Below are 17648 nucleotides of genomic sequence, written 5' to 3'. Positions count from 1 at the left end.
AACAAGCGGACTTCCTCCTTCCACGGGGCGGTGGCTTCGCCACAGACCAGGGGCTCGTTTCAATGGTGGCATCGTCCCCTCTGTCTCAGGGACGCTCCTTCCTGGCTCCGTCCCGGGTGATCCTCACCAAGATGCTAGTCTATCCGGCTGGGGAGCAGTATATCTCCACCATGGAGCGCAGGGCACTTGGACTCTGTCCGAATCAGCCCTCTGGATCAATGTGCTGGAAATCAGAGCTGTGTCTCTAGCTCTCTAAGCCTTTCACCATCTGTTGGCGGCCAGGCACATTCGAGTCCAGTCAGACAACGCTACAGCGTTTGCCTACATCAACCTCCAGGGCGGGACACTCAGCCGCCTGGCAATGTTGGAGGTTCATCGCATTCTTCAGTGGACGGAGGACTCCTAGTCCACCATATCCGCAGCCCACATCCCAGACGTGGAAAACTGGGAGGCAGATTGTCTCTGCCGTCAAACCGTGGCTCCACGATCCTCAGGTTTTTGCGGCAGACGCACTGGTTCAAGTTTGGTCCCAGCTTCGTCTGTCTTACGTGTTTCACACTCTAGTTCTTGCCCAGAGTCCTGCGCAAGATCAGAAAGGAGGGCCGTCGGGTCATTCTCATTACTCCAGACTGACCCAGGCAAGCTTGGTACCCTGACCTGCTCCGTCTGTCCGTAGAGGTGCCATAGCATCTCCCGGACTGTCCAGACCTTCTCTCACGAGGTCCGTCCTTCCGCCAGAACCTACGGCTCTGTTTGACGGCGTGGCGTTTGAGTCATGGATCTTGACGACTTCTGGTATCCCTCCTGAAGTCATCTCCACTATGACTCGAGCTCGGAAGTATCCTTTGGCCTTTTGGCCTTGCCGACCCTCCTGTCCCTTCTACAGTCCGGTCTGCAGCTAGGACTATCCCTCAATTCCCTTAAGGGACAGGTCTCGGCTCTGTCAGTGTTGTGCCAGCGGCGTATCGCCCGGCTGGCCCAGGTGCGCTCCTTCATGCAGGGCGCATCTCACATCATTCCGCCTTACCGGCGGCCCTTGGAGCCCTGGGACCTTAATTCGGTCCTCACAGCTTCCGGAAACCCCCCTTTGAGCCTCTTAGGGAGGTTTCTTTGTTTAGTCTTTCACAGAAAGTGGTCTTTCTAGTGGCCATGACTTCCACCATGGGAGTCTCTGTTTTGGCTGCACTCTCTTCGGAGTCCTCCCTTCATCAAGACAAGGTGGTTCTCCGCCCGACTCCGGACTTTCTCCCTAAGGTGGTTCCTGTTTCCACCTTAACCGGGGCATTTTCCCTGCCTTCCTTTTGTCCGGCTCCTGTTCATCGCTTTGAAAGGGCGTTGCATACTCTGGATCTGGTGCGGGCGCTCCGGATCTATGTGTCTCGCACCGCTGTTCTTAGGCGGTGCACCTTTCTTTTGTGCTGACCGCTGGTCAGCGTAAGGGCCTTTCGGCATTTAAGCCGACCCTGGCTCGTTGGTTTAGGTCGGCCATTTCCGATACCTACCAGTGTACTCAAGTGCCTCTCCCGCCGGGGATCAAGGCACACTTGACCAGAGCTGTCGGTGCCTCTTAGGCTTTCAGGCCCAGGCTACGGCTCAGCAGGTCTGTCAGACTGCCACTTGGACTAGTCTGTATACCTTTTCGAAGCACTACCAAGTACATGCTCTTGCTTCGGCAGATGCGAGCTTGGGCAGACGCATCCTTCAGGCGGCTGTCGCCCATTTGTGAAGTTAGGTTTCGCCTACTTCTCAGTTTTTCTGTTTATTCCCACCCATGGACTGCTTTAGAACGTCCCATGGTCTGGGTCTCCCATAAGGAACGATGAAGAAAAAGAGAATTTTGTTACTTACCGTAAATTCTTTTTCTTATAGTTCCGACATGGGAGACCCAGCACCCTCCCTGTTGCCTGTTGGCAGGTTTCTTGTTCCGTGTGTTATCACCGGCTGTTGTTGTAGACAGAGGTTCCGGTTGTTCCGGGTTTTGCTCTGTCTCTACTTGTGGGTGGATGTCCTCCTTCAGCTTTTGCACTAAACTGGCTAGGACTGGCTACCAGGGGGTGTATATGCTAGGAGGGAGGAGCTACACGTTTGAGTGTAGTACTTTGTGTCCTCCGGAGGCAGAAGCTATACACCCATGGTCTGGGTCTCCCATGTCGGAACTATAAGAAAAAGAATTTACGGTAAGTAACAAAATTCTCTTTTTCTCAGAATGTGTTTGTGTTAGTTATTTATGCTGATTCGGATACATAATTCTGTAATGCAGGTTATCTACGTTTGGATCCAAGACCTACTTACAGCCCATGGACACTCGGCAGTACTTGTATTGCTTGAAACCTAAACCTGAATTTGCTGAAAAAGCCGGAGTCATCAAAGGGGTCACGGTGATCGGCAAGTTGGACATTGTATGGAAAACTAACCTCGGGGAGCGAGGAAGACTTCAGACCAGCCAGCTGCAGAGAATGGTACAGAATAGCTCCAGAGCCTGATTTCTGGACTAAACTCCTCTGTCCTAATGTTTAGTCTGCAGACTATTGTAAGGATGTGGACGCACAGTGCGTTTTTAATGCAGATTTTGGCAGTTGATAGAATTGTCAGAAAATAGAAGCAAAGAACGAATGATGGGATCATTTCCATATGTTCTTCACCTTGCTGTAAAGGTTGATATTTTTGTTCCCATTTATAAGAAATATTTAGTTTGTGCTCAGAATAATGGAGAACGTCTGCTGCTTTATATTCTTCAGGCTCCAGGATATGGTGATGTGAGGCTTTCACTGGAAACCATCCCGGATACTGTCAGCCTGGAGGAACCATTTGATATCACATGTAAAATCACAAACTGCAGGTAAGGCCCCACTTGTGTTTCACAGACACCTGCAGCTACGTTTCAGGTGCCGTACTTGTATCCTGCACAATAGAACTGACCCGGTGTAAGCACTTACATGTAGACGCAATGTAATGTCTCACCCCGGAATGGTCTCAGACAAACTTGTAAAGGTAATTTTACTAGAGCCGACAATTGGATGAACAACCACTTGGTCATCAGCTGATCTGCTCTTTTAAGGCTGTGTGGTTGGAAATCTGCGGTTTGCCCGTATAAGACCACTTTCACACTGTGGTATAACAAATGTTCACTGATCCCATCAGAGCTTACGTCTGAACCCCTACGCAAAACTGGTTTCGGACGCGTGCGCCAATGGAACCATTGACTATAATGGTACAGACTGAGTCTCCCTGCGCTCTCTTGCACCATTTTTGGGAATATACGCTTTCTGCAGGCGGACACCCAGACGCAGTCTACTACTTGTGTGACCACCTGCAGACTGCGTATACGCCCAAAAATGGCACAAGACCGAACACACGGAGATTCCGTGTGCACCATTATAGTCAATGGCCTCGTCGGTGCATGCGTCTGAAACCCCTTTTGCGTCTGGGTTCGGCCGGAAGCTTCGACAGGACCAGTGAATGTAGGTTATAGCGCAGTGTGAAAGCGGCCTAAGTGTGCTTTTTACTTTTGTCACGTAGCCATTTGTCCCTTTAGTGCTCCCACCTCCAGTTACACCACTGCAGTAACAGAAGTTCATTCTTGATTTTAGGGTAGCTATTCGTTTAGTATGTCCTGACAGTCTTGCGCTCATCAGTCCTACTCTTCTGCTGTAACATGAGACATTACTTTGCAGAATGGATGCAGCCCTCAGGTTTTGGATGGTAACTTTCAGTGTATATTTCTTTGGTCTCTACACAGTGACTCAATGTGTGGTTATGTACCTGCATAATATGGCCCTTAAAGGGGAAATGCGTTGTAGCTTTTTATATTCTGCTCTTGTAGTACATTTGCATGCCATGGCATATGTGCTTGGCACATCCACGATTCTCATCAGTAACCCATCAGGGTATGACCATGTAGCATTGTAACAGTCCAATATACTTGCTTTGGCACTGAACAGACGTCCTATACACAGCCACGAACAAGCATGGCCCTGCTACCGGAAATGCTCACATGTACATGACGTTGAACCATTGTGCTATGACACTCTACTAAGTGATCCATCTTTTTCCATCCTCTCTAGCAGTGAAAGGACTATGGACCTTATACTTGAAATGTGCAACACAAGCTCGATCCACTGGTGCGGAGTGTCAGGACGACAGCTTGGAAAACTGCACCCCAGCTCATCCATGTTTCTAACACTGACACTTCTCTCGTCGGTGCAAGGACTGCAGGTGAGGACTGAAAAAAGGTGATATCAATTGGTGAAATCAGAGGCCACAAACCGTAGAAAGCTTTGCAAAATGCATAAAAAAAAATTTCATTTGTCAAAGCTATAAAGTACAGCTTGGATCTGAAAGCCAACATTGGAGAAAACTCCAATACTATTTAACTATTTCAATTGTCTGCAACATTACTAAATATACAAAGTGACCCAGGGCTGTCCTCTAAGAATGCCTGATAAGACACACCTGTGTATGGAAAATAGCATTGGAGCACTCTTTCTCCAATTTATTAACCCCAAAAACACCCAGTTCCAACATAATCCACACGAGGTCCCACGACAATTCCAGCTCTGCTACATACTGAAGTGACAGTTGCAGACACAGAACATGACGGCACTCTGTGGTTTCAGGTAGAGAATGAGTGCACTGCAGCGATGAGCGGTGACATCGCTCAGTTTTTGCAGTCACAGCTGGAGGTTCCCACGGTACCCCACCTGTGACCACAGGTAAACCGACCTCAGGTGACCTCATTAAACTTAAACCAAATCTGCATCTCCTGGCAAATTGCATCAAGACTGCATCATGTTTTGATGCGATTTTTGCCAGAAGATGCAGATTCAGCGCAGGTAATAGGGTGTATGAATTTCAGCATTAAATCTATGTCTTGGCAAAAAACAAAAAACGCCATTTTCTTCCAGGAAATGCAGGTCTGTGTACTCTGTGACCTCACCTGAGGTGAGGTCACTGAGTTTAATGAGATCAGGTTACCTGCCGTTACAGATGAAGAACCTCCAGCAGTAACCACAAATAAACTGACATCACCACTCATTGCTGTGGCTTAGTCTTTCTCTGCCTGAAGCCACAGAGTGTGGATATGTTCTGTGCCCGCGCCCTGTCACTTCTGTAATGTAGCAGAGCTGGAATCATTGTGGAACCTTGTGTGGATTACATCAGAACTGGGTGTTTTGGGGGTTGAGAAAGAGGGTGATGTGTTTTGTACTTTATTTCAAAAACAGGATTTCTTCGGTGTTTGTCTTTCACTTAGATTAGTAATAGGAGGCATCTATGAGATTTCCCCCACCCCCTAGTACTAATCTAGGGATTAGTGGCAGCTGTGAGCTGTCACTAACTCCTTATTACCCCGATTACCAAGGCAATTGGGATGAGGCTGGTAAAGTTTCGGGATTATTGCATCTAATGGATGCAACAATCCTGGGTGGCTGCAGGCTGCTATTTTCAGGCTGGGGGGCAAAATAACCAGGGGTCCCCCCAGCATGAGAATGCCAGCCCCAGCTGTCGGCTTTATCATGGCTGGGTATCAGAATTGGAAGGGGGGGGGCAGCAGACAGTTTATTTTCATTTTTTTTGTAATTTAAATAATTTGAATTAAAAAAAAATTAAGCTGCATGTGGTTCTTCTTGTTTTGATACACAGCCAAGATAAGCACATGGCTGAGGGCTGCAGCCTTTGGCCGTCTGCTTTATCTGTGTTTGGTATCATAATATGGGGGAACCCTACTCCAATTTTTTTTTTTTTATTTCTACACCAATATACACATACAGCGCCTCTGATTGCAAACAGTCAGACATGTTGTCACACAGGTTGGGGGTGCGGTATGACTGCAACCAATCACAGATGCCAGGACTGCCGTTCGGCAAGGGAAACCGTGCATATGCATGAGGGGTAATGAGTGGCCCCAGAAGTAGTGCGCGGGAGAGTCTGTAAGTAGTAGTAGTGTGACAGCTGTGCAGCGCCGCGCCGGTGAACGGTGAGTATGAAAGGGAGAGACCGACCGACGGACAGAGAGAGATTGACCGACATAGACAGAGACTGAAGACCTGCGTTTTGCTTGTCAAAAAAGCATGCGGATCGCGACCAAAATGCAGTCCCAAGTGCATTTCGGTTGCGTTTTGACCCACATCATTGATTTCAATGGGTGGAGAACGCAGCTACAACGCACAAAAGAAGTGACATGCTGCTTTTTCTTTGTCGCTCCATTGGGAGACCCAGACAATTGGGTGTATAGCTTCTGCCTCCGGAGGCCACACAAAGTATTACACTTTAAAAAGTGTAACCCCTCCCCTCTGCTATACACCCTCCCGTGCATCACGGGCTCCTCAGTTTTATGCTTTGTGTTGAAGGAGGCACACATGCACTCATGCTCCCATTTTAGTCAGCAGCAGCTGCTGATTTTATCGGATGGAAGAAAAGAGGGCCCCTCACAGGGCCCCCGGCATGCTCCCTTCTCACCCCACTGAGTCGGCGGTGTTGTTAAGGTTGAGGTACCCATTGCGGGTACACAGGCAGGAGCCACATGCCGTTTTCCTTCCCCATCCCTTAGGGGCTCTGGGAGAAGTGGGATCCTATCCGGTCATCCAGGCACTGGGACCGGGCTCCCTCCGCAGCCCCTGAGGGTATCTGACGGACAGGAGACTGAGTATCATCAGGGACAGGGCCCTGCATCTACAGGTACTCTGTGTCCCCTTGGGGACGGTGCATAGAGCACCTGGACCTCAGACGCTGCAGCGACTGCAGTGATTGGTATGACGCCGGGACTACCGCGCCGACCGCGCCTGCTTGCCGGCCGCGGTTTTAACTTTAGTCCCCGGCTTTTGCGGCCTAGTGCCTTAAACTCCCGCCCCCGGACCTGCCAGTCAGGGGGAAGGGCGGGACGGTCGGGCTGACGCCGACAGTGAGGGCTGGAGCAGACTGGGCTGTCCTCCGCCCCCCTCACTAATCACTCTACGGCACAGATCCCCGCACAGGTACTCAGTGTCCCCTTAGGGACGGTGCATGGAGCACCTTGGACTTAGACTTGGCAGCGATTGCGGGGTTGGTACGGGACTACCGCGCCGACCGTGCCTGCTGGCCGGCCGCGGTTTTCAACTTTAGCCCCCGGCTTTTGCGGCCTAGTGCCTTAAACTCCCGCCCCCGGACCTGCCAGTCAGGGGGAAGGGCGGGACGGTCGGGCTGACGCCGACAGTGAGGGCTGGAGCAGACTGGGCTGTCCTCCGCCCCCCTCACTAATCACTCTACGGCACAGATTCCCACACAGGTGCTCAGTGTCCCCTCGGGGACGGTGCATGGAGCACCTTGGCCTCAGACTTTGCGGCGTCTGCGGGGGTAGTACGGGACTACCGCGCCGACCGCGCCTGCTGGCCGGCCGAGGTTTTCAACTTTAGCCCCCGGCTTTTGCGGCCTAGTGCCTTAAACTCCCGCCCCCGGACCTGCCAGTCAGGGGGAAGGGCGGGACGGTCGGGCTGACGCCGACAGTGAGGGCTGGAGCAGACTGGGCTGTCCTCCGCCCCCCTCACTAATCACTCTACGGCACAGATTCCCACACAGGTGCTCAGTGTCCCCTCGGGGACGGTGCATGGAGCACCTTGGCCTCAGACTTTGCGGCGTCTGCGGGGGTAGTACGGGACTACCGCGCCGACCGCGCCTGCTGGCCGGCCGAGGTTTTTAACTTTAGCCCCCGGCTTTTGCGGCCTAGTGCCTTAAACTCCCGCCCCCGGACCTGCCAGTCAGGGGGAGGGGCGGGACGGTCGGTCTGACTCCGACAGTGAGGGCTGGAGCACACTTGGCTGTCCTCCGCCCCCCTCACTTTTCACTCCGGGACTCCAGATTCCCGCACTTTTGGGGTTACGCCCACGGCCCCCTCTTCCCCTGTAAACGCCGACAGCCATGTTTTTAAGCAGCACACACTGCTTGAGCGGTCGGTAAGCCAGGTGGCTTCTTACCATCGGGCTGGGCCACCCAGAGTGCTGAACTGTATATATATATATATATATATAATATATATATATATATATATATATAATATATATATAATATATATGTATGTGTATATATATATTGTATGCATTTTCACAGTTCGGAGGTACATACTCAGTGATCACTGTGAGCATTGCTCGGGCCATGTGAGTCCCCTGTCCAGACGGCAGGGACAGAGTTTGCAGCTTTTGTTGAAAAACTCTCTGAGTCACTTTCACATCTGCTAAGATACTAGAAGCTTGCAGCCCAGACCGGCCCCTTACACAGGCCCCGGGCACTGCGGGATCGCTCACAGGCCCCGCTCGGTCCGCGACGCAGCGGGCTCCTGGGGGGACCTCTAGTTATTACGTGGGGGACTCCGGCACGGACTGCAGTCCCAGACCGGCTAAGCGGGCTTGCTTAGAATCTTCCCCGACTTCATCAAGAGTCTCAGCTTGAGGACTCTCTAGAGGATGAGGCGGAGGTCGCAGCCCAGGACTCTGTCCGGACGTGGCTCTCAATGCTTCAGAGATGCTGTCCAGAAGCACAGGGCTTTCCCGGACAAGCGTTTTACTAAACGCATTAATAACTCACGTTATCCCTTCCCCTCTGACGTGGTTAAGAGCTGGGCTCAGTGTTCCAAGGTGGCCCTCCAGTCTCTAGACGGGCGGCTAGTTCCGTAGTAGCAGTGGCTGACGGTTCAACGCTCAAGAATGCCACGGACAGGCAGATAGAGCTCCTAATGAAATCCATCTATTGAAGCCATAGGCGCGTCCGTTGCCCCAGCCTTTACAGCAGTGTGGGCACTCCAGGCTATCTCAGCTGCTCTGTCTGAGATTAATGCGGGCATACTCTGCTCCGCAATTAGCGTCTTCGACGTCCCAGGCGTCGGTATTTTCATCCTACGCCATGAATGTTGTCCTGGACTCGGCTTGCCGTACAGCGGTAGCATCCGCCAATCCGGTGGCAGTCCACAGGGCCATGTGGCTACGAGAATGGAAGGCAGTCTCTGCTTCCAAGAAGCTCTTGTCCGGTTTGCCATTTTCTGGCGACCGATTGTTTGGCGCACAATTGGATGAATCGATTGAGCATTCCAAAGGAATGGACTCGTGCTTACCCAGCCCATACCAAAGAGACCTTAGCACCCTCAGCTAGGTCCCCATCTCATCGTCCAAAAGGCCACAGAAGAGCCAGAGAAACTCTTCTGCATGGCGGTCCAGGTCAGGGGAGCGGTCTCCACATGTCCAAGACCGTTGGATGAGAGACATTCTGTCTCACGGTTACAGGATAGAGCTCAGTTCTAGTCCTCCGACTCGTTTCTTCACAACATCTCCGCCCTCCGAGCGAGCTGATGCACGTTTTCAGGCGGTGAACACTCTGAAGGCTGGAGGAGTTGCGTTACCCGTTCCCCTTCCAGAACGTAGTCGCGGTTTTTACTCCAACTTGTTCGTGGTACCAAGAAAGGACGGATCATTCCGCCCCGTTCTGGACTTCACACGGCTCAACAGACATGTGAGAACCTGACGGTTCCGGATAGAATCTCTCCGCTTTGTCATCGCCTCGATGGCACAAGGAGACTTCCTAGCATCAATCGACATCAGGGATGCTTATCTCCATGTGCCGATTGCACCAGAGCATAGTGAAGCTTCCGCTGCATAATCAGCGTTCACTACAGACAGGGGTGCACTCTCTCCTTCGGGCCCAGTCACACCCCTTGAGGCGCCTCATGCACTTTCTAAGGAAGATGGTGGCAGCAAGGGAGGCAGTTCCCTTGCACAGTTTCGTCTGCGTCCGCTTCTATCGGACACCACAAATGGGACAGGAGGTCGACGTCCCTAGACAAGAACGTCTCTCTTCTTTCCACTTCCTGGGCGAAGGGAAAATCCTTCCGTCCCCCAGCCGGGGCTGTGGTCACGACGGACGCGAGTCGGTCAGGGTGGGGAGCGGTCTTCCTCCACCACTCGGCTCAGAGAACCTGGACTCCGACAGAGTCCTCCCCTCAGATCAATGTTCTGGAGATAAGGGCAGTGTATCTAGCCCTAAAGGCATTCCAGCGGTGGCTGGAGGGCAGGCAGATCCGAATTCAGTCGGACATCGCCACGGCGGTTGCGTGCATCAACCACCAGGGCGGCACACGCAGTCGTCAAGCCTTCCGAGAAGTTCGGCGGGTTCTGCTGTGGGCGGAAGCCACAGCCTACACCATCTCCGCAGTTCACATCCAGGGCGTAGAAAACTGGGAAGCAGATTTTCTCAGTCGCCAGGGCATGGACGCAGGGGAATGGTCTCTTCACCGGGACGTGTTTCTAGAGATCTGTTGCCGCTGGGGAACGCCGGACGTCGATCTAATGGCGTCTCGGCACAACAACAAAGTCCCGGCATACATGGCTCGGTCCACGGATCACAGAGCTCTAGCGGCAAACGCGCTACTTCAGGACTGGTCGCAGTTTCGACTGCCTTATGTATTTCCTCCTCTGGCACTACTGCCCGGAGTGTTACGCAAGATCAGGTCAGACTGTTGCCGCGCCATCCTCGTCGCCCAGACTGGCCGAGGTGATCGTGGTACCCGGATCTGTGGCACCTCACGGTGGGTCAACCGTGGGCACTCCCAGACCGACCAGACTTGCTGTCTCAAGGGCCATTTTTCCTTCTGAATTCTGCGGCCCTAAACCTGACTGTGTGGCCATTGAGTCCTGGCTCCTAGCGTCATCAGGGATATCTCCAGACGTCATTGCCATCATGAGACAGGCCAGGAAACAAACGTCCGCCAAGATCTATCACAGGACTTGGAGGATCTTCTTATCCTGGTGCGCTGACTCAGGGTTTACTCCCTGGCCGTTTGCCTTGCCCACTTTTCTTCTTTCCCTCAATCTGGAATGGACAAGGGCTTGTCTCTCGGCTCTCTCAAGGGACAAGTATCGGCGCTTTCCGTGTTTTTTCAAAAGCGTTTAGCCAGGCTTCCGCAGGTCCGCACGTTCCTGCAGGGGGTTGGCCACATAGTCCCACCTTACAAGCGTCCGTTAGCACCCTCGGATCTTATCAGGGTGCTGACGACTCTTCAGAAGTCACTTTTCGAGCCGATGCGGGATCTCTCTATCTCGCCTTTCGCAAAAGATAGCCTTCCTAGTGACAGTCACATCACTCAAAAGAGTGTCTGAGCTAGCAGCGCTGTCAGGCAAAGCCCCCTTCCTGGTGTCTCACCAGGATAAGGTGGTTCTACGTCCGGTCCCGGACTTTCTCCCTAAGGTATCCCCGTTTCATCTCAATCAGGATATCTTCTTACTCTCCTTGGGTCCGCATCCAGTTCACCAATGTGAAAAGGATTTGCATTTATTAGATCTGGTGAGAGCACTCCGGCTCTACATTTCTCGCACGGCGCCACGGCGCCGGCCCGATGCGCTCTTGTCTTTATCGCGGGCCAGAGTAAGGGATTTCAGGTTTTCAAGTCAACCTTGGCTCGGTGGATCAAGGAAACGATTCTTGAAGCCTACCGTTCTTTTGGGCTTCCGATTCCTGCAGGGCTGAAAGCCCATTCTACCAGAGCCGTCGGTGCTTCCTGGGCATTGCGACACCAGGCTACGGCTCAGCAAATGTGTCAGGCGACTACCTGGTCGAGTCTGCACACTTTCACGAAACACTATCAGGTGCATGCCGATGATTCGGCAGATGCCAGCCTAGGTAGGCGACTCCTTTAGGCGGCAGTTGTCCACCTGTAAGAGGGGGCCGTTTTTCGGCTCTTTTTATCGAGGTATTCTTTTACCTACCTAGGGATTGCTTTTGGACATCCCAATTGTCTGGGTCTCCCAATGGAGCGACAAAGAAGGGAATTTTGTTTACTTACCGTAAATTCCTTTTCTTCTAGCTCCTATTGGGAGACCCAGCACCCGCCCCTGTTCCCTTCGGGCTGTTGTTCTTGTGTACACATGTTGTTCATGTTGAATTGTTCTTTTGGGTCATGGTTTCAGTTCTCCGAACATCCTTCGGATTGAATTTACCTTAGACCAATTTATAAGTTTCCTCCTTCCTGCTTTGGCACCAAAACTGATGAGCCCGTGATGCACGGGAGGGTGTATAGCAGAGGGGAGGGGTTACACTTTTTAAAGTGTAATACTTTGTGTGGCCTCCGGAGGCAGAAGCTATACACCCAATTGTCTGGGTCTCCCAATAGGAGCTAGAAGAAAAGGAATTTACGGTAAGTAAACAAAATTCCCTTCTTTTTTCCGCATCAATTTGTGGCATCCAAAACGCTGCGTTTAAAAACGCAGCGTGCGCATTGAATGTTTGGGCTTCTCATAGACTTTGCTGGGGAAGCAGAACGCATGCAATTTGGCAATGAACCGCTGCAGTTTAAAACGCAGCGTTAACGCGGGAAAAAAACGCAACGTGCGCACACAGCCTAAAAATCCGATGAAGAAAATCAGTCGTCCACCATTAGCAGCTACTGTAACTACTTCTGTATCTTCTCCTTATTTCACCAGAGTGTTTCTGGCCTGCGGCTAACAGACACCTTTCTGAAGAGGACGTACGAGTACGACGATATCGCACAAGTCTGCGTAGTGTCTTCAACCATCCAGGTTGAAAGTTGATTCATTGAGAGATCTATTTTTGTTTTGTTTTTTTGAACTTTTAAGACCAATGTCTCCAGTTTCACAAGCTGAGCGAGCCCGGGTTGTACTTTGCCAAATATCAGGCACATTTTATTGTTTAGTATTTTCTGCAGCCGGTTCCATTTTTATTTTAAAAATGAAATATTGTGTCTTATTACACCGTATTTTATCTCATGTCCCAAGTAATAAAATGTACATAATGCATTTATTTATTTTATACGACTACTCCGCCCAATAAATACAAGAATACAAAATTAAAGGATGGCATTTGGTAATCTATATTTTGGCACCAGGTATATCAGACTGATGTTTTGGGGTTGGTTGGTGGACGTGCGGTAATTTTATGCTGTATAGTTACATTTTTTTTTTCTGGTCTACATGTAGTTTTTTTTTGGTTTTTTTTTTTTAATCCATTGTAAATTTAAAATATATTTTTTTTTTCGGTTTTCTCTTTTGAAATTTAGAAATTCCGGTAACTGTTGTCCATGGGCCGTTTTGGCATTGTAAACCCCCTGAAATAATCCTATTCAGTTCAGTTTTTTGGTTTTGTTTTTTTTAGTTTGTTTTTTGGAGGGGGGGTCCCTCTTTAAAAATTTTGTGCTGAATCTATCCATGCTCTGGGTTGGGTATAGCAGATCAGCCCCATTCGCTGAAATGGAACCTCTCACAACATACATGTAGTCCGATACGGTACAGAGAAGCTGTGCACAATGTAGGTTTGTTGGAAAAGATTTAGTATAACGTTTTGGTTTTTTGTTTTTTTTTTTCATTGAAATCCCTTGTAATGTATGTATGAGTCCAGTGGGCGGTCCTACTAGTGATTGACAGTTGTCTTTGCATTTACTGTTATATAGGGAAGACTGTCAATCACGGATTAGAACCGCCCACTGGACTCATGCATATAAGCACCAGGTATTTCAATGAATAAGATGAAACCTTTGCCACAAAATAGTATATTAATCTGATCAACTCCTCCTGCTCTAGAACATCCAGTATACAGATACTATTCTTAACATTACCGGTTACCTTTAAATAGGCCTGAGCTGTAACATCACACAGCTATGAGCAGGTGTGGTATTGCTTTTGGAATGAAAATCGAGACCTATTATTCTAGTCCTGTAAAAAAAAAACAAAAAAAAAAACTTTTAAATTAGACTGATCTGCAATACCAGACACAGCCCGTGGACGGAGGTGGCGCTATTTCAGCAAAAAAAAAAAAAGAAAACCCCTTTTGCTCTATGAAAGAAATCAAAAGTTCATTAATTTTCTGTAATCGATCACTGTGGTGTCACTTCACCTGCCATGCCTTTGTCTCTATCCATTTTGTTTCCGTTTACTGGAAAATATTGGTTATGTCATCATTTTAGCTGAAGCTTCCGATATTTCACATGATTAAACTCGCACATGTAATTATGAATACCAATTGCTGTTGTGGACCAATTAATGTATTGTCAGGGCAAGAAACAATTTTGCCCTGCACGCTAAAGAATATGTAAGTATGTCATTTTATCTGTAAATAAAGAATTGAAATAATCGATTCCTACAATTTATTGGATTTGTGCCAATTCAGATTGTTTTTTGCTTTTTTTTTTTTTTTTTCCCTATCCCTGCACCCATCCTAATTATAATTATATTTGTGAACTGTGTACTTTTTTCCATGTAGATCAGTCCCCTCTTTGCTTTTCTTTAGAGTATTAATTCACAGATTTTACCGTACACTTTATTTATATACGATCGTCCAAAAAAACATAATGCACAATTACAGCATTACATAGTCAGCTAGAGCCCTGCCATCTGTCTGCTGGGAAGAGAGTGTGATTATCCTCCCCTATATACAGGGCTGTATTTTGCCTTCGTGCTGCCCTAGGCACTTTAAGTGGTCGCGCCCCTTAGTGACAATGTAAAACTGAGTTTTCGCACACGACATCTGTTTAAGGCAAATCTACTCTGTAGCACACTTTAAAAAGTATCAATAAGAAACGAACCCCCCCCCAATGGGAATCACCACAGGCACATCAAAACATAGCATGAGTATAAAATATTCCCACCACACCGTCCCCACTTATATACTGTGACTGTGACACTGCCCCTAATAAACACCACACTGCCCTCCCTTATAAACTACTGTATATCCACCACACCTTCCTCGATTATGAAATATGATCTGTACATTGTGAGGAGGGAGCAGCATGATGTGAGGACAATGTCCCATGCATGCTGCCCCCTCCTCACAATGTCCCATGCATGCTGCCCCCTCCTCACAATGTCCCATGCATGCTGCCCCCTCCTCACAATGTCCCATGCATGCTGCCCCCTCCTCACAATGTCCCATGCATGCTGCTCCCTCGTCACAATGTCCCATGCATGCTGCTCCCTCCTCACAATGTCCCATGCAAGCTGCCCCCGCCTCACAATGTCCCATGCATGCTGCCCCCTCCTCACAATGTCCCATGAATGCTGCCCCCTCCTCACAATGTCCCTTGCATGCTGCCCCCTCCTCACAATGTCCCATGCATGCTGCCCCCTCCTCACAATGTCCCATGCATGCTGCTCCCTCCTCACAATGTCCCTTGCATGCTGCCCCCTCCTCACAATGTCCCTTGCATGCTGCCCCCTCCTCACAATGTCCCATGCATGCTGCCCCCTCCTCACAATGTCCCATGCATGCTGCCCCCTCCTCACAATGTCCCATGCATGCTGCCCCCTCCTCACAATGTCCCATGCATGCTGCTCTCTCCTCACAATGTCCCATGCATGCTGCCCCCTCTTCACAATGTCCCATGCATGCTGCTCCCTCCTCACAATGTCCCATGCATGCTGCCCCTCCTCACAATGTCCCATGCATGCTGCTCCCTCCTCACAATGTCTCATGCATGCTGCCCCCTCCTCACAATGTCCCATGCATGCTGCCCCCTCCTCACAATGTCTCATGTATGCTGCTCCCTCCTCACAATGTCCCATGAATGCTGCTCCCTCCTCACAATGTCTCATGCATGCTGCCCCCTCCTCAGTGTCCCATGCATGCTGCCCCCTTCTCACAATGTCCCATGCATGCTGCCCCCTCCTCACAATGTCTCATGCATGCTGCCCCCTCCTCAGTGTCCCATGCATGCTGCCCCCTTCTCACAATGTCCCATGCATGCTGTCCCTCTCCATGAGCTCCTAATGCTGCCTTCCTCTTTTCCATAATGAGACCTTCATGTTGCCCCACTCATGCTAAGACCACCACACTAACGCTTATGCTGAGACCCCCCACACACACACTACCCCACTCTTGATATTGACTCCCCTACATTGCTCCACTCCATACTGATCCCACACATGCTGCCCCTTCTTCACAATGAGCTCCCAATGCTGCCCCCTCTTATTCTGAGTCCTTACACTCCCCCCACCCAATCGATTTTGTCATTGCACTATCCCTCATCCCTTGTCCTCTGTCTCTAGCATTAGCCCCTCTCTCCCACTCCCCCAGCATCAGCCTCTCTCCCCCAGCATCAGCCTCTATCTTCCCTCAGCATCAGCCTCTCTTCCCCAGTCTCAGCCTTTGCCTCCCCCCAGCCTCAGCCTGCCCCAGTCTCCGCCTCAGCCTCCCTCCAGCCTCCCTCCAGTCTCAGCCTCCCTCAAGTCTCAGCCTCAGCCTCCCTCCAGTCTCAGCCTCCCTCCAGCCTCCCCCCAGTCTCTGCCTCTGCCTCCCTCCAGCCTCCCCCCAGTCTCTGCCTCTGCCTCCCTCCAGCCTCCCCCCAGTCTCAGCCTCAGCCTCCCTCCAGTCTCAGCCTCAGCCTCCCTCCAGCCTCCCCCCAGTCTCAGCCTCAGTCTCCCTCCAGCCTCCCCCCAGTCTCAGCCTCCCTCCAGTCTCAGCCTCTGCCTCCCTCCAGCCTCCCCCAGTCTCTGCCTCTGCCTCCCTCCAGCCTCCCCCCAGTCTCTGACTCTGCCTCCCTCCAGCCTCCCCCCAGTCTCTGCCTCTGCCTCCCTCCAGCCTCCCCCCCAGTCTCTGCCTCTGCCTCCCTCCAGCCTCCTCCCAGTCTCTGCCTCTGCCTCCCTCCAGCCTCCCCCCAGTCTCAGCCTCTGCCTCTCTCCAGCCTCCCCCCAGTCTCAGCCTCTGCCTCCCTCCAGCCTCCCCCCAGTCTCTGCCTCTGCCTCCCTCCAGCCTCCCCCCAGTCTCTGCCTCTGCCTCCCTCCAGCCTCCCCCAGTCTCAGCCTCTGCCTCCCTCCAGCCTCCCCACAGTCTCAGCCTCTGCCTCCCTCCAGTCTTAGCCTCTGCCTCCCTCCAACCTCCCCCCAGTCTCAGCCTCTGCCTCCCTCCAGCCTCCCCCCAGTCTCTGCCTCTGCCTCCCTCCAGCCTACCCCCAGTATCTGCCTCTGCCTCCCTCCAGCCTCCCCCCAGTCTCTGCCTCTGCCTCCCCCCAGTCTCTGCCTCTGCCTCCCTCCAGCCTCCCCACAGTCTCAGCCTCTGCCTCCCTCCAGTCTCAGCCTCTGCCTCCCTCCAACCTCCCCCCAGTCTCAGCCTCTGCCTCTCTCCAGTCTCAGCCTCTGCCTCCCTCCAGCCTCCCCCCAGTCTCAGCCTCTGCCTCTCTCCAGTCTCAGCCTCTGCCTCCCTCCAGCCTCCCCCCAGTCTCAGCCTCTGCCTCTCTCCAGTCTCAGCCTCTGCCTCCCTCCAGCCTCCCCCCAGTCTCTGCCTCTGCCTCCCTCCAGCCTCCTCCCAGTCTCAGCCTCTGCCTCTCTCCAGCCTCCCCCAGTCTCAGCCTCTGCCTCCCTCCAGCCTCTTCCCAGTCTCTGCCTCTGCCTCCCTCCAGCCTCCCCCCAGTCTCTGCCTCTGCCTCCCTCCAGCCTCCCCCAGTCTCAGCCTCTGCCTCCCTCCAGCCTCCCCACAGTCTCAGCCTCTGCCTCCCTCCAGTCTCAGCCTCTGCCTCCCTCCAACCTCCCCCCAGTCTCAGCCTCTGCCTCTCTCCAGTCTCAGCCTCTGCCTCCCCCCAGTCTCAGCCTCTGCCTCTCTCCAGTCTCAGCCTCTGCCTCCCTCCAGCCTCCCCACAGTCTCAGCCTCTGCCTCCCTCCAGTCTCAGCCTCTGCCTCCCTCCAACCTCCCCC

General features: G+C 51.7%; 1 protein-coding gene across 6 annotated transcripts in view; it reads left to right on the top strand.

Annotated features, from left to right (window-relative positions):
• Positions 1-14096, top strand: part of LOC142254790 (trafficking protein particle complex subunit 13) — a 101660-nt gene extending 87564 nt beyond the window's left edge. For 4 of the 6 annotated variants that reach the window (XM_075326128.1, XM_075326111.1, XM_075326093.1 and 1 more), the window contains 4 exons: positions 2261-2459; positions 2739-2839; positions 4065-4215; positions 12435-14096. In XM_075326128.1, coding sequence (XP_075182243.1) covers positions 2261-2459; positions 2739-2839; positions 4065-4215; positions 12435-12542 — 559 coding nt within the window. In that variant the 3' untranslated portion in view covers positions 12543-14096. The remainder of the gene's footprint in view (positions 1-2260; positions 2460-2738; positions 2840-4064; positions 4216-12434) is intronic. The other 2 variants (XM_075326120.1, XM_075326102.1) reach the window with 1 other exon arrangement.
• Positions 14097-17648: the final 3552 nt, after the last annotated feature.

This window comes from Anomaloglossus baeobatrachus, chromosome 1 (genome assembly GCF_048569485.1).
Source record: "Anomaloglossus baeobatrachus isolate aAnoBae1 chromosome 1, aAnoBae1.hap1, whole genome shotgun sequence".
Classification (NCBI taxonomy): Eukaryota; Metazoa; Chordata; class Amphibia; order Anura; family Aromobatidae; genus Anomaloglossus; species Anomaloglossus baeobatrachus.
Note: the sequence above shows the minus strand (reverse complement) of the source record. Positions and strands in the feature narration are given on the sequence as shown.